This window comes from Acartia tonsa, chromosome 2 (genome assembly GCF_053477335.1).
Source record: "Acartia tonsa isolate MP-2025a chromosome 2, ASM5347733v1, whole genome shotgun sequence".
Taxonomy (NCBI): Eukaryota; Metazoa; Arthropoda; class Copepoda; order Calanoida; family Acartiidae; genus Acartia; species Acartia tonsa.
Window position 1 is genome coordinate 9,117,846 of NC_137261.1, and position 22,835 is coordinate 9,140,680.

The window sequence follows — 22,835 nt, forward strand, 5'->3', positions numbered from 1 at the left end:
GGTACCAAGAAAGTAGTGTCCAATCTTTTAAACCAATAATTTAATAACCCTGAGAATTATAACTTGCAAATTATTTTTATATAATGGAAAATATGTATTAGTAAATGAAATAATTTTTATGAAGTGGGGAAAAAATATATGTACATAGACATCTTATTATTTTCTGTATGCTTAAACAAACTTCAGAGAATAACTGGATTTTTTTGGTTTTATTACTTATAACAAAAAGGAAGGGACATAAAAAAGACTAATATATACAAATTAATGGCTGGAAAAAGGTGTAATTATATTAATTTTGACACATTAAAACTATACATGTATGTTAAAGATTATTTCGTTTCCCAGCAGGGAAAAGGCTACAGACTTACCTCTCCAATATTTTCTTTATCTGGGTCGTCCTGTCCATCACAGTTGAGCCACACCATGTTCAGGTAGGGGCAGGGTTTTGGCTCCCCATTCCCGTACTCACCCCACGACCCCTCTTTGCCGTCACACTTGTCCGCGTAGATCCTTTCAATGTCATCCTTTAACCTAAGTAGAATATTTTGAAAATTGGGGCGACATTAACCTTAAAAGAGATGTTTGCAAGATTATCTAATTCGCTATGATGTAAAGATGAAATTATCTCAAAACGCGAAAACCTGATGTCTGAAATTTTGCACCACCCTTCAAACGTTGCGTATGACAGCGTGCGACTGCAAGAAACGGCATTTTATTACTGTCTATCTGTCATCATAGTCGTGAAATAGGAGGTGAGTTGTCAACACCTCTTAAAATTGAAATTTATCAAGAAATACCCGCCCAGGCAAAACCCTTTTCACAAACCACTGCTTACCATGTTGAAACTAGAATTATTGTGTTGACATACCTTGGAAATTTGCAGTGCTTTCATTTAATGTCATTTAAAAAAAGGGAAAAACATGAGAAGATGAAAATCTGGTGTAACATATAACATATCCATTACTATAAGGTCTACTATTGATTGTTGAATTATAAATAAGTGGTTTTATCTCGTCATTATTCTGCAAATCTTAAGGAATAAAACAATAAACGGAACATTAATGTAAACCCCAAATTATGATAAACAAAATTAGAGTCCAATGTCTTATCCCCGCCTGTCTAATAAGACTTACAATTTTGGCATAGTGGTATGGTTTCTAACTTCTTCTATTGTGTAGGGGTCAGGTATCCAATCATATACAAGGTTCATCTTCAGCAGCACACATGGCTTTCCAAAATAATACCTGCAACAAACAAAAATTATGGAACTTTCACAAAAAGTAACTTTTAGACCACGTACACCCTCCATCTCCGACCCCATATTTTGGGAAAAAATTGAAAATAAAGTTTATTGTTTGTTTATGTTTTTTTTTGGGGTCAGGTTATATTTGGTGTCCCTAAATGATTATGACACCGCAGGTTTAGGCCCTGCAAGGTTAACAACCAACAGAGAATAGACATAAGAATAAAAATACTCCCCTCTCCCCTTATTTTTAAAACAATGAAGATGGGAGTTATTAGAGCTCAACTCAACAAGTACTATGGGTAAATGCATCAATATGTCAAAATATACAATATGTTGGATGGGTTTACAGGCAGTTGTCCGCGGATACGGAAATAAAATACTTCAAATGCATTTTATGCATTGTGATGACACAGCGTGGCTACTGTATAAATTTGATCACCTACCCATAATGTTCAGCACTTATACACTTGATGTCCTGGCCTTTGTGACTCAGCGACTCGATGTTAAACTCACAAATCTCGTCTCTAAAGCAAATAAAAGAATAAGGATTGCAAAACAAAATAAAAATAACATTAAAATTGAATTCTTTTGAATAATTTTGAGGAATTATTATAATAAGCACTATTGTGGAGCCGGAGCTGGAGCCGTAAGTTTCGTTAAAAAACGGCTCCGGCTCCGGACTAGATAAACGAAGAGATTTTTTATAAATTATAATTTGGTAACTCTGCTTTGTCATGTGCATTGTGCAAATGCCCCTTTTAAGTTTTTCAAGTCCATTTTTATCGAAAATTTAACTTTAAAACCTTCAAAAGTCAAAAATAGACGTGGAAAAAAATTATGTCGAGTTTTTTTTGATTTTAGGTCGGAGCCGGAGCCGCCATCATTTAAGACGGCTCTGCGGAGCTGGAGCCGGAACCGCACCAAAATCAAACGGCTCCGCAACGCTGATAATTAGAATTAATATTATATTATTTTGCTCACATAATGATGATAAAAAATAAACTAACGAACCTAGTAATAGTGTCTAACTTTTTATCTTTGTGACGTAACAAAAATCCATCTCTTTTTTAGGGGTTTCCTTTCCCATCTCCCCTCTCATCCTTCGATTTTTGTTACGTCACAAAGATAAAAAGTTAGACACTATTACTAGGTTCTAAACAAACTTACTCTTTCTTGGCCTGCTTTTCAAAATCACAGCTGGTCAATGAAGAACCCTGGTTTCCAATTTTTCCAGGTTTATATCTCTAAAAAAGAAACAGACTATCATTAATACTTTTTTCAGTATGGCTTCGAAACCAATTGATATCCTCAGGATTAGAACCGATTCACGATTAAAATCATGTAAAGACAATTTTCTCACAAATATTAAAATAAAATCATAATATTAATAACAGATTTCTTGACCCTCTTTTTGTTTTGCTGTAGCGAAGATAAAAATACAAATAGTATGGAAATAAAGACAAAGTGATTTATAGCAGATTTTCAGTGGTCATAACCCAAGAATTTAAAAAAAAAATCATGAAAACTTTCTATTATGTTTAAATATTTATATTTTTGTAGCTTGTCTGAAAGACGACAAACCATGTAAATTACAAACTGGATGCTCATTTTTATGATTTCACCAAAAAATCAGCCGTCCATCTTAAATCATATTTACCCATTGCGTTACAGACTCACAGACGGACATACACAGTGGATTATAGAGTAGCTTTGCTACTACAAACTTACATAAAGATATTCATCAATGTTTTGTTTTAGTTTTTCATAATTTCCATCTCCACCGTGTCGGAACCAAATTAAAGAACTATAAACACTCTCTCCCTAAAACAAATATATTCTTGTTACTTAAATGCTCTAAAACGGTATCAGATTTGATGTGGTTTTGTTTACAGATTAAATGTTAAACATATCAAAATAGTTTACATATATCTAAGAATAAAAGCCAGAATAAAATGAAGGATTAATTTGCTTTCTGTGTCACAGGACTTAATTTTAAACATAAACAGAAACTTTGGATCTAATGCAGGTTACGGTTAAATTCCCTCGTGACGATTATTTCCAAAAATATTTTAACTTTTAAGGCTTTTAGCTGCCAAACGGCACTTTTGTATTAAGCGGTATAGGAAGGCCTATAAATAATTTAGAATAGACAAGATCCTATGATGCACAGGGAAAGCTTCACTGCAGAAAAAAATGCAGAAAATAAGTCTTATGTGCACTGCGAGATAACTGTGCTTTTTTGAGTAAAAACTATTTCAGGCCTTTATTTGACAATTCATATGTTGTGCTAGCATAATCTATACTGTCCAGTTTGGCCGTTAGCAGCCTTTAAAGTTCATAGATTTTTAGAGATAATTGTTACCAGGAGCATTTTAACGTGAACTGGACTAGATTCGAAACTTTGGATTGTAAATTAGACTCGTCCCCAAATCTACAGGCTTCTTCTTTTATTTGTTGGCTTTACATCTCTAGATACTTTTATTATTTGATACAATATGTACGGTAAAATAATAAAGATACTAAGAAAGAGAGGGAATGTCTGATTGAGCCAATAGGAGAATCGCATCGGTACATACATTTAATTTCATTGGTTGAAATTTTGTACACATCTTGTTAAGAATGCATGTTTTTTTTTCATTTCATACATAGTTAAAAGTCAGCTGTAAACAGTATATTTTCTTAGTAGAAAGCTTTGCGGAATCAGAATTAATTGCCCAAAAATTTCGTTTAAATTTGAAAGCTTCGAAACGAGGTGGATTCTTAAAAAACAAGTTAGGCTGGCTACTCGCTGGTGAGGCAAAATTATTTTTGTGAAAAATCCTCCAAAATCGTATAAAAAAATTTACAAAAATTAAATAAAATATTAAAGGGTTATTAGCATATGATTTTGTTTAATTTTTGTAGATTTTTAATGTGCTTTTGGATGATTTTTCACAACAATAATTTTGCCTCACTATCGAGTAGCGAGTCTATATTTTTTTAAGAATCCACATCAGCTTGAGTCGAAAGTAAACAATACTTTTGTCTGCTAGAAATGTTCCTTCTTAGATTTGACGAAAAGGGGGTTCAGAATATGCTTCTATTCTTCTATTTCTATTGGTAAAATCTATGTATACGACAACGGTCGTCTAAATAAGTTGTGAGATGGACTGGACAAATGTGTTTAGGCTTACCAATGTTTCTCCCTTAATGCTCTGATATCCGAGTCCTCCGGCAGGTCTGTATCCCAGGCCAGGGCTGTCCCACAACAGTGACGAGTCATGGATCTTTCTTGGTACGTATAAATCTAAAATTAAGAAGGCTTTATCAATCAAATTATTTAAAGGAAGCCTGCAAGAAATGCCACGCTTTAACTGCTGAAAGACTGCCACAAGTAGAACCAATACCCCAAATTTGAAGCCTTCAGCTTCTATAACAAAAAAGTTCTAGGCATTTTAAAATGACATTTTATGTACAATGAAAATTTTGAAAGAATCTCAATGCTAATGTTAGAAATTTAAAAATTAAACTACGTGGCCTAGAGACAAAATTATAAGCTTATTTTTGCCATAAATTTCGGTTGCCAGTAACTAATTATATTTTTACAATAAAAATACCCATTTTTATAGTCAAAATCATTAAAAAAAATTAAGTTTAACTTGCGTTGTACCGAGTGCACTGTAGCCAATCAGAAGGCTGAATCAGCTAAGCAACCAATCACAGCTGAGCTTGTTTTAGTTTTCCCCTTTGTTTCCGCTATGATTTTTGTTCACAAATGCAATTTAAATCGAATTTTTTTCATAGATTTTGACTATGAAATGTGGTGTTTTTATTGTAAATATGTAATCAGTTACCCGCAATCTAAATTTCTGACAAAGATAAGGTTATGCCTAGGCAATGTAATTTAATATTGTTTTTTCTTTTATGAGTTGAGCATTGTAAATCTTTCAAAATTTTCATTGTACATGAAATGCTATTTTGAAATGCCTAGAACTTTTTTGTTAATGAAGCTGAAGGCTTTAAATTTGGGGTATTGGGTCTACTTGTGGCAGTCTTTCAGTAGTTAAAGCGTGGTATTTCTTGCAGGCGTCATTTAAACAAGTATCATACTCTTAATATTTGTGTCTTGTTATCCAGAAGCGTGTATACTCCCTCCTAGTGGTGTTTTTTTTTTTGGGGGGGGGGGGGAGGGAGCGGGCGGGCAGATGCTTATGTTTTTTTTACGTGTAATGTAATACCTTAATTTTCTAAACAAAAAAACGGTTTCTTTAATCAATGGTTTGGTTCTAATAGTGGCCATAATTTAGCAATTTAATTAAAAATCATTATGCCCAAAATATTATATCAGGGTGTTAAGGATTTAATCAGAGGGAAGGTGTGTTATATAATTATTGGTTTACTAAAAGTTACTTATGGCATCGTATTAATGACAGCATTAGGCAGATATTAAAATGAAAAATTGTAAGATAGAAACCTGTTTTGTTAGCTAAAAACCTATATTAATTTTATGATGTTTATCTTAATTTTCGTGGGAAATTGTCTGTAATAAAATGCCCTACATGATTTATAAGTATGGCTGAGAACCGGTTCCAATCCAGCGGATAATAATCGGTTTAGAAGTCACACTTGAAAATATATATTATTTTAAATAGTTTGCCAGAATCCTAGTACCTTGTCCCTGGCCGGGTTTATAAAAAGTGTCGGCAGATTAACTGAATAGAATAGAACTAAATAGCTTACCAACAGTTTGGAAGAAAATGCCCATAAAAAGTCCCCAAATGACAGCCAACATTGCAGTAAATAAACCAAAAAAGGTGAATAGTTGAAACCACGATCTGATGAACACAATAATCTTCATATTCATATTTAGTCCTTTTATCTATTACTAGCGGCTTCGAACCTAGTCTCTAGGGGCTTCGCCCCAAGAGGTAATTAAAAAAAAATTTAATATTTCTGGTGCTGCTGTGGTAATACGACAACCAGACGGACAGGCAGTTTACAGAGTTGCTACGCTGTGACTTATCATAACAAACCCTCTGCACTAATCTTATTATATCACCATTTATCTCATGACCGATGTTGACCCCGCTATCCAGCGGTCAAACTGGCCTGCCTAAATGTGGGGAGGGACTCAAACACGCAGCTATCACACGCCCCTCACGCGATTATACAACCGGGAGGCGCTGCCTCCCCTTTTACCACAGCTGCCCCCACAGCCTGTCTACCGCCGGGAGCTAAGCCCTAGCGTCCCACACCCCCTTCAAACCTAACCATTGTTATAATCTGTTGTATATATATAGTAAACATTCATTGTAAATATTATTCAGTTAAATATATAATTTCTGTATGACTAAATCCTGCTAGTTTATTTTGGTAGAATAATTCAAGGCTAAGGCTCGTTGAACTCGAACTCGCAACCCTGTGAGCTGAAACGTTCGGCTTACCATACTGCCATTTATTTTGAAGTAGTTTTCTCCAGATTTTTTTTTTTGGGGGGGGGTAAAGGGTGTCCCAGCCCCTAAGAAAATAGCTTAAAACCACAACAGGACCAATTGGTATATACCCTGAAGAGTAGAATCCGATCGGTTCAGTGGTTACCGAGATTATAAGGGACGGACGGACAGACGGGCATCCGTCTACTTTGTATTATAGATGGTAGGTTTTTTTCTGATTTACCAAGAGAAATACTCCCTTTGGATATTTTCCCAACCTCCTTAATCCTCCGTCATTTTAAGTAAGTAATAAAATAAATTCCTTTTTTTTGGGGGGGGGGGGGGGGTGTTGCCTCTTTCTAAGATTCTCTGTAATTCCAAATGTCTGTCTGAAACTATTGAGAGTTACATAATTTTTTCGGCTTCCGTTTAAGATAAACAAAATTTACTTTTGAACTGTTATCAGAGATAGATAGCTGGTATTTTTTTAAAATCTGCTGGCATGCAAGCATCCAATCTAAAGATTATTTAGTCCGTCAGTTAGACTGTATAATTCTTAATTTTTTTTTAGCTAATATCAAATATATATGTATTATCTTTTTTATAAAATTATTTGATTAAATTTTTTGTTTGGAAAATATTTGTAATTTAAATTATGAAATAAAAATCCTCTTATATTTTTTTTTGTAAACATCTTTTAATCTTTTAACTTTATTGTCAGTATAAGAATTTCATTGTAACTGAAGAGTATTATTACGAAACACAGTATATTATTTATAACTTTCTGTTATTTATTGTATATTAAATAATATGTATAGATTATTGTTCCTCAATGTTCTGCCCATACATTCTCCAGTCTTATCATTATAGCATCCACTTCTGGAGGTGCCAGCGGAACTTGATCCCGCATCCCCATCATAATCTGCCAACTTTCTTTTGTCCTAAATTAGAATTAGAATTAGTACCGCAACCTGTTGGCTACCCAGTTTACAATATGCCATATCTTGACCTAAAGTATTAGAGTAAAACACTAGAGGGGGAAGGGGTTAATAACTGTAACTCCCCATCACAATGATCTTGTGCCGACTCTCAAATGGGTCATTGAAAATAAGCCAATGGTGTCGGTAATATTAACACAGCCAATTAGCAGAAAACAATTTGCTAGCAGGCAAAAAAAGGTCATTTAAAAAAGGAGGGAGGTAGTTTTCTATAATTACATCTATACTATAAATCTTTTCCTAACAAAATGAAAAACAAACAAAACCCTCCCATGTCAATAAAGAAATGAGATATTGAAGAATAATTTCTGACAGGGGTAAGTGATAACAACACTGTAGTTACATATTTAAATAGTGCAGCTACACTGTTAAATTAGTTTAATGTCAAAATCGTCTAGAATATAGAATGATAGTGTATGTAAGTACAAGTTTTATCGACGGAGGGAGAAGAAAAGTAGATTGAAATAATATACATACAATCTTGGTTATCCAAATAACTACAATAGAAAACTATAAACTTAACCTAACCCAACGTATTTTCTTTGTCTTTAAAAAGTTTTTCTCACTTTTGAAATTAAATTCTAAGTGTCTGTACTAATAGATCTCGGTAAATGCAGGATCGATTAGATTCTCCTTTACAGGAAGGCATCTTTTTGTACTAAGAATAGTTTTTAAAATCTATTTTTGGTTATGATCGATTAGTCTTCAAAGAGAAATAAAAAAAATTGTAACGTAAACAAACTTTTTACAAGACTATATGTGCGAAGACGCTAGTTTATTTATAACTAACGGCTTCGCCCCTAGCCTCTAGGGGCGTTGCCCCAAGAGGTTTGATCAAACCAATTTTCGTATTTTAGATTTAAAATAAAAAAGAAAAATATAAAAAAAAACTATGAGAATCTATCCTGTAAATGAGAACCCGATTGGTTCAGCGGTTAGCGAGATCCTTCGCTACAAACAAACAGACAGACATCGTTCTACTTTGTATTATAGATGAATTGGTTAATGATTTTATAATAATCTTAAAGGTAAAATAGTTAAAATTTCTTATTCTCTTTTCTTAATATTCTTTTATAATGATTTTTATTGTAAAAAAAACTATAATCACCTGGTCAAAACTTGAGTTAGCTAATTCAGCCATTTTATATATATTTTTATCTGATTAATTTTATTTCGAAGCTTATTTTTTACATATTTTTTACTTTAAAGTATCTAAAGTTAAACTCAAAGATTTACAACTTAGTATACTATACTTTGAATATTTAGGTTTGTTTACCTTATTTTTATGTGGCCAAATTACAAAAAAATATATATAGTTTTTTTAATAATAAATAATTGTAAAAACATAAGATAAAAATAGAAATATTTTTTATAAGTTTATCAAATAAAATATCCTAATTTTGAAAATAATAGAAAATCATGATTAATGTTGAAAAATAAATTGTTTCTACTTTTTAGAACTTGGCCACTTAGCTATAATTTTGATCTACCTGTAAAATACCATTGTACCTATTGCTTAACTGCCTGGACGAATTTTTTCATGTAAATATGAAAAGCTAGCTGTCCTAATTATATCATAAAACTTAAACAAACGAATGAAATATGTAGTCTAATTAAATATATTTATATAAAATCCTAAAGTCAGCTTTTATAATTTCAAAAAAAAAACTGCGGATGAATTGGTTTGCGAGTAAAATCCGGAAGAAAGGGAAGGGGTGCACTAAAAGGGGAAGGTCCGAGGCGTAATTTTACCTGCCTGTGTTGTGTAAGAAAAACCAGGGATTTGAGGGATAGGTAAATTAATAACAAAACAGTAACAAGCCCTTTTAACTCCACAGGGGGAGCATAGGCCGCTGACAATTTAGCAGTGTTTCTGTAACAATGTGGCTTTTTTTATGGATATGGGATAGGGTTGTCAGCCCTAAGCCCTATTATTGCGGTGTAAAGCGTCCATTTGCCCATCAGACAACCAACCCTTTGATTGCACGACCTTTGTCTGAGAAGTCCTAACTGTGCATGGTAGTGAGTTACGCCTGTTTTGGGCCAAGGCATTCCCCCTACTCTAACTATTTATGTCGCGCACCTGACATAGCAGCAGTAGGAACCATTTTTAACGTCTTTAGTTATGACGCGGTGTCGGACCGAGATTCGAACCTATCACCTTCCCGACGACGAGCGGATGCGCTACATGTTGAGCCACGGTCGCGGGTGAATTAATGGTTAAATAAAATTTTCCCAGTTTTTGTTTAAAAGTGATTTCAATTCGACATTTTGAAGCTTGTTATTGTCGGGAAGCAATAAATGTAGATTTATTATCACACCAATGTCTATTCCCTCCGGCTCCCTGGATAATGAATTTTGCGATTTTTCAGAGTTACGCGAATTATTAACTTAATTGAAATTTGCACAGTTAAAAAAAGATAATATACTCAATTCAGATAAAATATTTATAGACAAATAACAATTTTCTAACCTTTGGTCTGTTGGTAGGTGGTGTATTGGTCGGTACTGGTGTGAATACGTGCGTGCTGGCCTGCAGTTTTGCCATTTTAATTGGCGCACCTATCAAAGTGCGCGGTGGGATGACACCTTTTAAAGTAACTGAATGAATGAATGAATATATATTTTCGAATCTACATTTGATAAGATTACAATTTTATAAAAAATTTATAATTTATATAACATGCAGACCATGGTCAACACCCTCCTATGATATGCTTCAATCAGTGGAGTCTTACAGTTGACCAGGTTAAATTTACAGGGTTACAGTTTAAAGTGCTTTAAAGCTACACCAAGCTTAAGAAAACCAGCAGGCTTCCAATGAGATGAGAAAAGGAAGGCTGATATAAACCTACTTTTGCTGATAATTTCATTTTTTTATTGTGTTGAGAGTATTTTTTAATTAAGTCAAGTTTTTTTGATGTAGGTCTATAATGAATAAAAATACATAGCATGTGACAGAGATAGGGATTCAACTTCTGAAAAATAATTGATAGAATAGGACTGACTAAAATCAAACATACATACTATATTTATGTCATATAACATACATCAAATTGACAATAAATTTACAAAAAAATGTAAAAAAATACAAGAGCTACACAAATCGTTAGGCACTTCCAATATTTTCTATTTTATTCTTGTTAATGTCAGAACGTCTCAAAATGGTTAAAAAATATTTTTTTATACATATGATAGTTTATTTAAACCTGCAAGAATTTCATGGAGGATCAGTTAATAACTATTGTTTTATCCTCTTATCCCTGGCATATTTCTTTTAGAACAATTCTTTCCTTCTTAATTTTCGGATTATTGTTTTTATAATATCAGAAAATTTAATCTTTCTAAAAAAATTCATTTTAAGCTCCTCCTATATAGTGGGAAAAAATAAAATTTTTGTTAAATTGTCCCAGCTGTAATGCAATCAATTTCTACTGTTCATAGAACAAGACATTCCTCCCCTTATTTTCCTATTTATGTTATTCTTGAGATTATCTAGTGTAAAGCAAATTTATTTTGCATGAAAAATATCCAATTGTTTTTAAAAATGCTTTTCCTCTAGGTCCATTGTTGGCTGAAATGCGCGCAACTTTCTGGATTAAAAGCGGTAAAAACTCGATATTCAGTCAATATATATATTTTCATAGTACATCTACAAGTTAGGTTCAAAATCTTCATCGTGGAAAGTCAGCTCGCTAAAATCTCAGTAACTACCGGACTGAATCGCATATCGTATTTATAACAAAAAACTTGGCTTCCTTCTGTCTGTATGTAACGCACGTCTGTCCGTCTGTCTGAAACGCTTTAGCTGAAATGTGATTTTCTCCGCTCTTTTTGAAGGTAGACATGTGAAAATAAATAAGTTTATACTTCCATCAAGTTTCATTGAGATAAATATTTACTGGTTGGGTTGGGTTGCTAGATCGATTCATAGATAAATTAATTGCATACAAACATTTATTTAAGATAAAAATTTAAAAAATCAAATTATTTTAATTTAATTAATGAAACATAACAAGATAACAAAGTCCTCAGTCAAACGCCGTCCATCTTATCCACAGAATGAGATGTTGGAGGGAGAGCAGTCCAGGGTCAGTGATAGAGTAGCTGCAAATTAATTTTTTTAAAAAAATTAAATAAGATTGGGATAGACAAATAGACAGACAGAGAGAAAGAAAAGTCACCAGACAAATAAACAGACAGATAGACAGACAGACAGACAGATAGGCAGACAGGTAGACAGAGAGATTGACAGACAGATGGACAGACAGAAAGACTTAAAAGACAGAAATATAGACAGACATTCAGACAGTCACACATATAGACAGACAGATAGACAGACAGACAGATAGACAGACATATAGAAAGACATATATACAGACATATAGACAGACAGATAGAAAGACAGATAGAAAGACAGTTAGACAGACAGATGGACACACAGATATACAGACAGAAAAACAGACTGATAGACAGACAGATAGACAGACAGATATACAGATAGATAGACAGATAGACAGACAGATAGACAGACAGATAGACAGACAGATATACAGATAGATAGACAGACAGTCAGACGGACAGACAGATAGATAGACACACGGACAGATTGACAGACAGACAAATAAACAGACTGATAGACATGCAGACATATAGACAGACAGACAGATAGACTACTCCACCTGTATATTTGCTAGTAGTACTAGTAGCTGTAGCTGTGATTGTAGATGTAGAAGTAGCCAAGAGGAAGAGCCTGGCATCTCTGTAGGCATTCTTGGGAGCCTTAGCAGTCTCCTCCTCACTTGATAACAATTGTGACCTTGGTAATAAGTTTTAATTTGATATGGCTTTTCTAACAGGAGTAGATAATAATTATTCTCGTATTCATTCGAAACCGATTGATATCCGGTGAATTTGAACCGTGGAAAGCTGCTTACAATAAGATGCAAGAAATAACTATTATTTAGATTATATGATTAAAAGTCATGATTATTAGTTCGAGGCTTTTAGATACTGATACACACACCCCAAATGTGATAATTGAATCTTTTCCCTTTGTTGACTAACATTGTTGGTGTAAATGTTTTAACACTTCTAGAGATTTTACTAGATCCAAACAGAGTTTTTAAACAAGAGAGTAAAAAAATGCGTTTAATAAAACTTTGGTTACCAGCAGGGGCGTCCAAGCTTTTTTTTTGGGGGGGGGTAAAAAATTTTAGGGGGGGGGTAATTCTAGTTTGGGGGGGGTAAAATGGCGCGCGAAGCGCGCCGAAATTTTTTTTTACCCCCCCCAAAATTTTTACCCCGGGGGTAAAATTTGATTGGGGGGGGTAATTACCCCCCCTAAAGTCTGTTGGGGGGGTAAATACTCCCCCCAAATCTGTTGGGGGGGGGGGTAATTACCCCCCCTAAACTAATTTACCCCGGGGGTAAAATTTTTGGGGGGGGTAATTTAATTATGTAAAAAAAGCACCTACCTAATCTATTAAGTTAATAAGTACTATCTTATAACATAAAGTAGTAAGTAAGGTTTATTTGACTATAGCTTCAGATTTCATTACTTTTAATACTGAGTTCTCCTTTTTAGGAAAGCTTCACATAGATCCCATGATGGTTCCACACTATTATAGGTCAATCCTTTGAGTGGTTTTAGGCTATTTTTCTCCTCCCTTTTTACCCTTTAGAAAACACGAGTTCTTAGATGCTAAGGGCGCCACTACTATTTAAATATATAGTGGTATCTCATTCTTTAGAACATAAAAATACAATAATTAACTCTCTAACCAATGAACCAATATGATTTTACTTTAAAGTGAAGCGTCTTATAGGTCCTGGTAAGTTTTATAACTAGTTTTGAGACACCCTGACATCCTCCCAAAAGAAATCGCCTATAGAAATTCTTTTTCATTATTTAATGAAATATTTAATTTAGTTAGGTATCTATTTTATGGAATCTTCAGTGCTTTACAATTACATCATAGATCCCCGGGATGGTTTTAGCCCTTATAAAGGCCCAAGCAAATAAAACATGATCAAACTATTAAATTTTTTGTTATCATGGTTAAGAACTGTTTTAACTGGTTGGACAGTAAAATTTTTTTTTTAATAACATTCAATTTGGGGGGGGTAAATACCCCCCCCAAAAAATTTTTTTTAAAGAACATTTATTTTGGGGGGGGGGTAATTACCCCCCCCAAAATCGTTGGGGGTGCCTACGGCACCCCCAAGGTAGGTGTAATTTTTTTTTGGGGGGGGTATTGTTCACAAAATTTTGGGGGTGCCAAATGGCCCATTACCCCCCCCCCTTGGACGCCTATGGTTACCAGTATATCATTTGCAATCCAATATGCCATCCCTCCCCTGGATTAAACCAAGAATTGTATGAAAGACAGGTATAAAACCTGTAGGATAAGTGTCCCTCGCAGTAGTTAGACACAGGGAAAAAAAACTAACTACATTCCCCATACTTTTAACGCAGTAAAATATAAAATGTTGGTGTGGGGGCGGTTTAGTGCTACACATGCTTTTTAAGGGAAAGGACTATATGAAACATACCCCCTGACTTTGGTAGGAGCAAAGAACTCCTCTGCATCATCCACATAGTTTGCCAGTCTCTTCCTCCTGCCAGAGGTACACTTAGACACTGAGCCGCTGGTCGTGAAGCATATAGATGTTGTTGATATGGTTGTCGTCATGGTACTGGTAGAGGTGGACGAACTGATGGTCGCGAAAAAAAGTCGCGGGTTCCTGAAAAATTAATAGATTATATCTTAGAAACATAATAACAAACTTTGAGTTAGATTTTTTTTGGGTTCTTTTATTGATGAATCTTCTTTAGTTAACTTAAACTAGCACAGTGATCAAAATTTTAAACAAATATTTTTCAGCTACATAAAGTGAAATTTTGATAATCATTTTATTGGAAATGTTGTTAATCAATTTATAGTCCTTTCAACCTTTGTCTTATCCCTTGATATCCCTGACTTTACCTTTCTCCATGGCAAGTTCCAGCAACTCCGAGTAAGACGACAGTTAACAAGAGTTTCATCCTAGACAGAAATTAAATGTTATCGAAAAAGTGGCGGTTTTCCTCAAAATGAATTGAAAAGCAAAGTAACCCCTCCCCCAATAATATTTTTTTTAAAGTTAAAAAGTAGAGGGCAAGTTTTTTGTTTGCTTGTTTATTACTTTAGGTCAGGTTAGGTTAGCTTTAAATGGGAATATATACCGCAGGATAAAGGCTTCCGGTAGGGTTTAATTACCCAACCCCACGTTTGTACTTTATATAAAAAAATAAGTGAGGGGGAGGGTTCAATCGCTCGACAGGCACTTAGCAGGAAGTCACCGAAAGAATAACATTTTTATATAGAGTAGGAAATAATAAATTTAAGATATACAGATTCCAAGGAAATGGCTAAGATAAGAAAAGCTAATTCTATGTATGACATTGGTTCAATATAAGGATTTTGACCATTGTAATTGGTATAAAAGAACAAATCATAAAATAGTCGTATTTTCATAGTAGCTTTTCTCCTATTTCTAGCCCCTGCGGGGGAATCTAACCCTGCACACAAACTGGTGAAAACTTTGTGTATATTATCATTTCATTCTGTAATTATTGCTAAGGATCTTTAGAAATATACTATTCGAAAGTGCATTATATTTTAAAACGAAAAAAAAATAACTTAAGTAATTAATTTGTTCAGCATATCATAGCAATAAATAAACATTAACATGCATATGGTCAAAATACGCAAACATTTTAGAAACAGTCGGACTGCCATAAATTTTTTGTACTTAAATATGCTCCATAATAATTAGGATAAAGTTAACAAATTTCAAACGTTTTTCTTGAATAGAAGCCAAGAAAATCAAATTATACCATAAATGTTTCAGACGGCCATAAAGATGGACATTGAGGGTATACCCTAGGTGAAACGATTAATATGAAACTTTTTCAAAGTACTAAATATTATACAGATGTTACATACATAGTATTAGAAAATGCTTCATAGAAAACTTCTAATTCACAGATAAACTCCATCAAGATTTTTATTTAACCTATCTATTCATTTTACTTAATTAATTAAACCTCTAATTTTAACAAGATTAGTTTTCGAAAAACAAAGCATAGAAACCTTAGATATCTAGAAATTATTTCCTGATCCTAAATAAGTTTAGGATCATGGAAAGAAAACAAAGTCATTCCTAATTAGGACTGAAGTCACTGGAAATTGGTCTAAGGAAGGCTACTTATGTCCTTCATCTAACAAAATCTAACTTAAGGGAGGTGACTTATGTCATTTGTCTGACAAATTCTTACATTAGGAGGGCTGCTTATGCACAGGTCTCCTTAACAAAACCTTAGATTAAAAAAAATCTCCAAAGAAACGGACAACAGGGCCTTCAAATAGGGCACAGTGGTGGTTAGAATCCGTTGGAGATTAAATCTTAGCTGCTCCTTCTTGCCAGATATTGCAATTTGAAGTTTTGCAGTAAAAATTCCTAAAATTACAAGAATTCCAAGAATATATGCATACATGAACACCTTAATTCATCAAATAAAAAGGTGAGTTTAACATTTGAGGAGTTTAGATGTCTCTGCATATGTAAACTACACAGTCCCTCCCCATTTACAAAATTTTAAAACTTTAAAAAAATTATTTTAACAAAAGTAATGAAAAAGGTACAATGTCTAGTTTATAACTTTAAGCTAGAAGATGTTACCCTGGAACCAGTAGAAAAAACCTCAGTTCAAGTTTACATATAGCTAAAGTTAGTTTTTAAAATACTCACAACCCCCTCCCCCCCTTCAACCCCACCCCTTACAGCCCATAATTTTAAGGGGGCAGGGGGGGCAAAGTAATAGTATTATGTTTTACTCAAAACTACTTGAAGTATTGTGAGAAAAATTTATATGTAAGATTCTTAGGCCCCAAGTTTCTGGAAATATTGTTGACTACCCCCCACCCCCACCCCCCCTCCTAATGAAATCTAATAGGAAGGGGGTCAAGGGGCAGAGTTCTATAGACATCACTAAAGCTTTAGTAAATAAACTTTAGTAGGCATCAAAATCTCTTACAAATATTGATGCAACCAACCCCCTCTATCTGTTGGAAATAGTGGCTAGTGGCATAGGTAAATAATATTTTGTATCATTTAGAAACCTCTAGAGATATTCAGGGTTATTATTTTAACTTATATAGGCCCATATTTACTTTTATAAATATCTATTTCAACTACAACCCTAATATCTATTCCAAATACAATTATTTGCTGCATAATCTCCTCCAACCTATTGGACTAATAAAAGAAATATTGTCAACCCATTGCTCCTTCCCCAAACATTGAATAGGTAATACATTTAGAGCAATTTGGAAATCTAAAAGCTTTATTCCAAAGTTTGCTCCTTAATGCTTTAGCGGTTCCTGAGTACAACACAGGTGGTGAGATTTTATGGAGGGTAGCTTAAGTGTGAGGGGGAGGGCAAGCAATAATTTAATATTATTTTTATGGGGGTGGAGGAAATTGTGCAGCAATATAATTTTTCTGGATGGGGTTGGTTGAAGTTGGGGAAAGGTCAGCAATATTTTTCAAGTATGAAGTAATTATGGACCTACTAAAGTTTAAATCCAAAAGGGTATTGCTATACTTGCTTATATTACCTAATTGGAGGGGGGGGGGAGGGAGATTGTAAAGCAATATGGAGGGAAGGGGGGCTTGGAGGGGGGGTTTGAGCAAATTTTGTAAAAGTTGCTTTTGACCTACCAAAGCATATCTCAGAGGTTTGCTTTGCTGCTATAATTCTAGCGGTTTCTTAGTAACACAACAGAGTAGTACCCTTTCAACTGCAACCCTCCCCCCTTTCTCTCTTTGCAAAATGTTATGTTTATGATTTATGAGGGGAGGGGAAGAGGTCAGCAATATTTGTTAAAGTGCTTTGGGTCCTACAACAATACAAATCTAAAAGCTTATATATATATATCTAATAGTTTTTTAAAACACATTAGAATGATCTTCTGCCACCCCCCCCCCCCACCCTCTCCATTAGGTTAGGACAAAAGGGAGGGGGGGGGAGTAGATGGTCAACATAATTTCTACAAACTTTTGGCCTAAAAACCTTACATATAAATTTTTCCCACTATACTTCAATTAGTTTTTGAGAAACATAATAGCATTACTATGCTTCCCCCACCCCTCAACCCTAAAGTTTGTAGGTTGTGAGAGTATGGGGGGGGGGGGGAGCAATATTACTAAAAGTAACTTGGGCCATATGTAAACTTAAACTGAAGTTTTTTCTTCTAGTTCCAGGGTAACAGCCTTCAGGATAAAGTTGTAAATTGGACACACCTCTTTAAGCTTATAGTACCTTATTTATTACTCTTATTGAAGTTAAAAACATCATTTATAGTAGTAAAAATTGTTTTGAATGAGGATGTAGTGTGTAGTTTACATATGAAGAGATATCTTAACTCTTCAAATGTTAACTCACCCTTTTTATTTGATGAATTAAAGTGTTCACTTATGCATATATCCTTGGAATCCTTGCAATTTTAGGCATTTTTACCACAAAACTTCAAATTACAATATCTGGCAAGAAGGAGCAGCTAAGATTTAATCTCAAACAGATTCTGACCACCACTGTGCCCTATTTGAAGGCCCCGTTGTCCGTTTCTTTGGAGATTTTTTTTAATCTAAGGTTTTGTTAAGGAGACCTGTGTATGTCCTTCATCTTGCAAAACTTAGCTTTTCTGTCCTTCACATAGCAAAACCTCACAAAACATAGCATTTCTGTCCTTCACATAGCAAATTCTTGCAAAACATAGCAAATTCTTGCAAAACATAGCAAATTCTTGCAAAGCATAGCAAATTCTTGCAAAACATAGCATTTCTGTCCTTCACATAGCAAATTCTTGCAAAACATAGCATTTCTGTCCTTCACATAGCATTTCTGTCCTTCACATAGCAAATTCTTGCAAACCATAGCCAATTCTTGCAAAACATAGCAAATTCTTGCAAAACATAGCAAATTCTTGCAAAACATAGCATTTCTGTCCTTCACATAGCAAATTCTTGCAAAACATAGCAAATTCTTGCAAAACATAGCAAATTCTTGCAAAACATAGCATTTCTGTCCTTCACACAGAAAATTCTTGCAAAACATATATATAGGGGTCCCAAACTCAAAAACAGAGTTTCAGCGCTCTCCGACCACCCTTTCTTGAGATACAGGCGGGCACCTAGTGTCCTAGGTACCCACGGTTAGATTTGGGAAATGGTTCGAATCCTTAAAAAAATTTTGAAGAAAATACCCAGGTGGAAATGCAAAAAGTCCAAAAATTTTTTGGATTAATTTTGATCAAAAATTTGAAAATTATTCAAAAGTGTCAAAATATTTTTGGACTTAGCCAAATTTTTTAAGGATTCGAACCATTTCCCAAATCTAACCATGGGTAACAAGGACACCAGGTGCCCGTATCTCAAGAACGGGTGGTCGTAGAGCGATAAAACTCTGTTTTTGAGTTTGGGACCCCTCTATATATGTTTTGCAAGAATTTGCTATGTAAAGGACAGAAATGCTATGTTTTGCAAGAATTTGCTATGTGAAGGACAGAAATGCTATGTGAAGGACAGAAACGCTATGTTTTGCAAGAATTTACTATGTTTTGCAAGAATTTGCTATGTTTTGCAAGAATTTGCTATGTTTTGCAAGAATTTGCTATAATTTGCAAGAATTTGCTATGTGAAGGACAGAAATGCTATGTTTTGCAAGAATTTGCTATGTTTTGCAAGAATTTGCTATGTTTTGCAAGAATTTGCTATGTCTTGCAAGAATTTGCTATGTAAAGGACAGAAATGTTATGTTTTGTGAGGTTTTGCTATGTGAAGGACCAAAAAGCTAGGTTTTGTGTGGTGAAGGGAGGCTACTTATGTCCTCCATCTTGCAAAATCTTTGTTACGGGAGACAAGTTATGCTCTTCATCTAAAAAATTCTCACATAAGGGAAGCTACTTATGTTCTTCCTAGGAAGGTGACTTCTGTCCTAATTAAGGAATGACTTTGTTTTCTTTTCATGATCCCAAGTTTAATAATAATATACAGCACTCTCAAAATTCATCAAAATTAATTAAAACTAATCTGTCATTCAGGACAATTCTAAAAATAAAAGAATAATTTTTCTAGCTCTTATAGCAAAATTTAGAGAACTTGTAAGCATATCTTATATACCCCCTCTGTTTATTAGCTTACTTAGAGAAACGGACATAAACGACAGGAAGACTAACCCTATTTATAGAGAAGCTTGACCCTACTAATAAATATACTTCAAGTATCATACCATACAAATTGACCTTAAAAATAATAAAGCATATACAGTGTCCTACACAGTTAAGGCTGTGTTTGACGATTCTAAAGCTGAAAAAAACATTCTTCTAGCCCTAGTACAGTCAAAGTTAGTTGTTTTTGTAAACTTACTTAAATGGACAAACGGTTAGTGAACATCTACAGTGACCTCGAGTGACTATGCTGAGTTTTGTTGTTTGGTTGTATTCTTTTAAGCCTTCTATTAGAGATTTTTTGTTACCATACTTAGATTAACGGACGTATAAACAACAAGGATGACAACATCCATAAAAGCGAAGCACTGAAACGGTGGGATAAACGGACATTAACACTTATATAGTGTCAGAACTAAATAATCAGAATATAAATATATTTGAGTCGAAGCAAAATTGTAAGTAAATTTGTTGAAAAACTGCTTGATACAGGATATTGTTTATGGATATACTTACATTTTTAGGACTTGATTATAGATTTGCTTTCCTTATAACATTATACTTTGTTGTCCCATGAATCAACATACCAAAAATCAGATCAATCAGATGATTAAATCACACAAAAATTTGTTGTTAAAAAAGTAAAAAAATCAACATGTTTAAAATAGACGTACGGACACTCTTGTTATGATTATAGAGTTGCTACGCTTTCTAAATCGTACCTAACTACTAAAGGAATCACCATGCAAAATTTGAAATCGATAGGACAATTCTAACATGCCTAAATTAACGAAAAAAGCTATCCGTTCGTGATGGACGTACTGACATACCCTAATTATAGAAAAGCTTTGCTTTTAAAAATACATACAAAGAAATGAACAAACAAACGGAGGAGCGGTGGACTTCCGTAGTGTCCTAGATTGATTAGGCTCTGAAAGACGATTCTAAAGCTGCAAGAACCATCCGACTATCACTACAATATCCAAATTTAGGAGTTTTTGTTAACAATTGCTGCAGACGCCCGTGGTGTGTTAGATTGATTAAGCTTGGTTAGATGATTTTTAAACTGAAAAGACCACTCTTTTTGCTATACTATAACCAAAGTTGGAGTTAGTGTGAAAAAGTGTAACACTCAGACAGACACAACCTTTTTGGAGACCATCGTTTTAGATGTCCCAATGGGCATTTAAAGAAAGACACTTTTTTTAATTAGTAGAAAAAAATGCATAATGTTTTCACTTCGAACATACAAAATTCCATTATCTATTTTGGTTTTAAATAAGTTTCTGGGGGAGGAGAAGGGAGATTGTATTTCTAGGAACAATTTTTTTTGGGAGAATGAAGGGCCGCATCTGTAGAGAGACTAATAGACAAACATCTGCTTATATTTTTTAATATAAACATTATATTATTCCAACAAAATTTCAAGATACAAAATATTCATGAAACTAATAGAAATATGCCTTTTTTTTTTGCAAATATTTAAATTTCTTTTTACACATCTAAAAGGCTAAAAAAGTATTCTTTATATAATAGTTGCAGAATTTTAGTATTTTTTATACCTAAAAAAATCTTCTCTAAAAAGTCGAAATTTTTCAAAGTCACGTTAGAATAGTCAAACTTAAATTAAATTCAGAGCCAAACTAGAAAGTTTGTTAAAAACTACACATGCAAACTTGGCGTAAATTAAATGGATACAAATCACTGTTTTATATCTTAAATTTACAAAAAAAAACAGAAAAACATAATAAATGTATAAGCTTATATGTAGGTTATATGATAATACCTGATTTTAATAATGTTCAAACTATTTCAATGTCTGAACAAGTATAGCCAACTTGCGACTGATAAAATGTTTACTAAATGTAAAATGCCACTTTGCATTGAAATATTAGTGTAAACAGTTTTATTCCATGTTTTTTTTGCATTACCTACTTTTAAAAAGCGTTTTTTGATAATTTCCAAGCTTTTCGCGATGCAATGTAGAGTTGTTCAAAAAAATCAACATAAGTTTTAAATAGCGAATCCTCTGGGCGATAAAACCAATTTAATTTGATTGTCTACCACAAAGTGCCCAGTCGAGCATAGATAACTCCTTGCATTGAAATAATAAGGGTAATTTTTGTGTTATTAGTTTACCTTAGGGCAGATCAGAGCAGCTCCGTAAGGGTTAGATTTCTGTGCTGCATATATAATAGGCTAGAGACAACTTTAGGGGTAAGTCAAAAAATAAAAAAAAACCCCTCATTTTTTCATTCTTTTTTAAAAATTTAACAGGTTGGGATTGTACTCGCACTCATAGGGGGCAAGCACTAGAAATTTATGTTTTCAAATTCTGTTGGATTAGAAAATGTTGACAATGTTAGATAAATTTTGATATTAGCAAACTACCCACAACAAATACTATAAAAATTTCGTATCAATGAAGGAACATCAGCAAAATAGGATATTATAGGTCATTAAAATCCGTAGAAACAATGACTAGCAGGATTCATAAATTTCAAGGGGGGGGGGGGGGGGGAGGGTATGCTAGCAGCATTTAGGGATTTGTAGCTGTTCTTTTTATAAGTTAGACATCTGATTTTTCTTGTGACAATTTCAATTGCCAATCTATAATACAAAGTAGAACGATGTCTGTCTGTGTGTTTGATTGTCTGTTTGTTTGATTGTCTGTTTGTTTGTTTGTAGCAAAGAATCTCGCTAACCGCTGAACCGATCGGGTTCTCCTTTACAGAGTAGCTTCTTATAGGTTCCGGAAAGATTTATAACTATTTTCTTGGAGGTGGGAAACCCCCAACACCCCCAATAAATGAAAATGACCCCCCCCAAATTTTTTTTTCTTTTTAAAACTAAAATTAAAATAGTGGGTTCGACTATCCCCCCCCCCAAAAAAAAAAATTTTTTT

At 33.8% G+C, this 22,835-nt stretch overlaps 2 protein-coding genes across 6 annotated transcripts in view; both read right to left on the reverse strand.

Annotated features, from left to right (window-relative positions):
• The window catches only part of LOC145303979 (sodium/potassium-transporting ATPase subunit beta-2-like), a 28,742-nt gene extending 18,506 nt beyond the window's left edge, over positions 1-10,236 (reverse strand). For 4 of the 5 annotated variants that reach the window (XM_080145698.1, XM_080145735.1, XM_080145717.1 and 1 more), the window contains exons 1-9: positions 10,129-10,236; positions 7,486-7,598; positions 5,966-6,060; positions 4,420-4,532; positions 2,975-3,067; positions 2,414-2,490; positions 1,690-1,770; positions 1,134-1,244; positions 369-531 (exon numbers count right to left, since the gene is read on the reverse strand). In XM_080145698.1, coding sequence (XP_080001824.1) covers positions 369-531; positions 1,134-1,244; positions 1,690-1,770; positions 2,414-2,490; positions 2,975-3,067; positions 4,420-4,532; positions 5,966-6,060; positions 7,486-7,598; positions 10,129-10,203 — 921 coding nt within the window. In that variant the 5' untranslated portion in view covers positions 10,204-10,236. Of the gene's footprint in view, positions 1-368; positions 532-1,133; positions 1,245-1,689; positions 1,771-2,413; positions 2,491-2,974; positions 3,068-4,419; positions 4,533-5,965; positions 6,061-7,485; positions 7,599-8,763; positions 8,921-10,128 lie in introns of those variants that run through there. The other variant, XM_080145706.1, reaches the window with a different exon arrangement.
• Positions 10,237-11,598: 1,362 nt separating this feature from the next.
• Positions 11,599-21,854, reverse strand: LOC145303996 (uncharacterized). The gene is made up of 5 exons (XM_080145748.1): positions 21,717-21,854; positions 14,645-14,704; positions 14,211-14,402; positions 12,338-12,474; positions 11,599-11,762 (listed from the first exon to the last, which is right to left on the reverse strand). Exons 2-5 carry the CDS (start codon positions 14,701-14,703, stop codon positions 11,707-11,709), a joined length of 444 nt encoding a protein of 147 aa, XP_080001874.1. The 5' UTR covers position 14,704; positions 21,717-21,854; the 3' UTR covers positions 11,599-11,706.
• Positions 21,855-22,835: the final 981 nt, after the last annotated feature.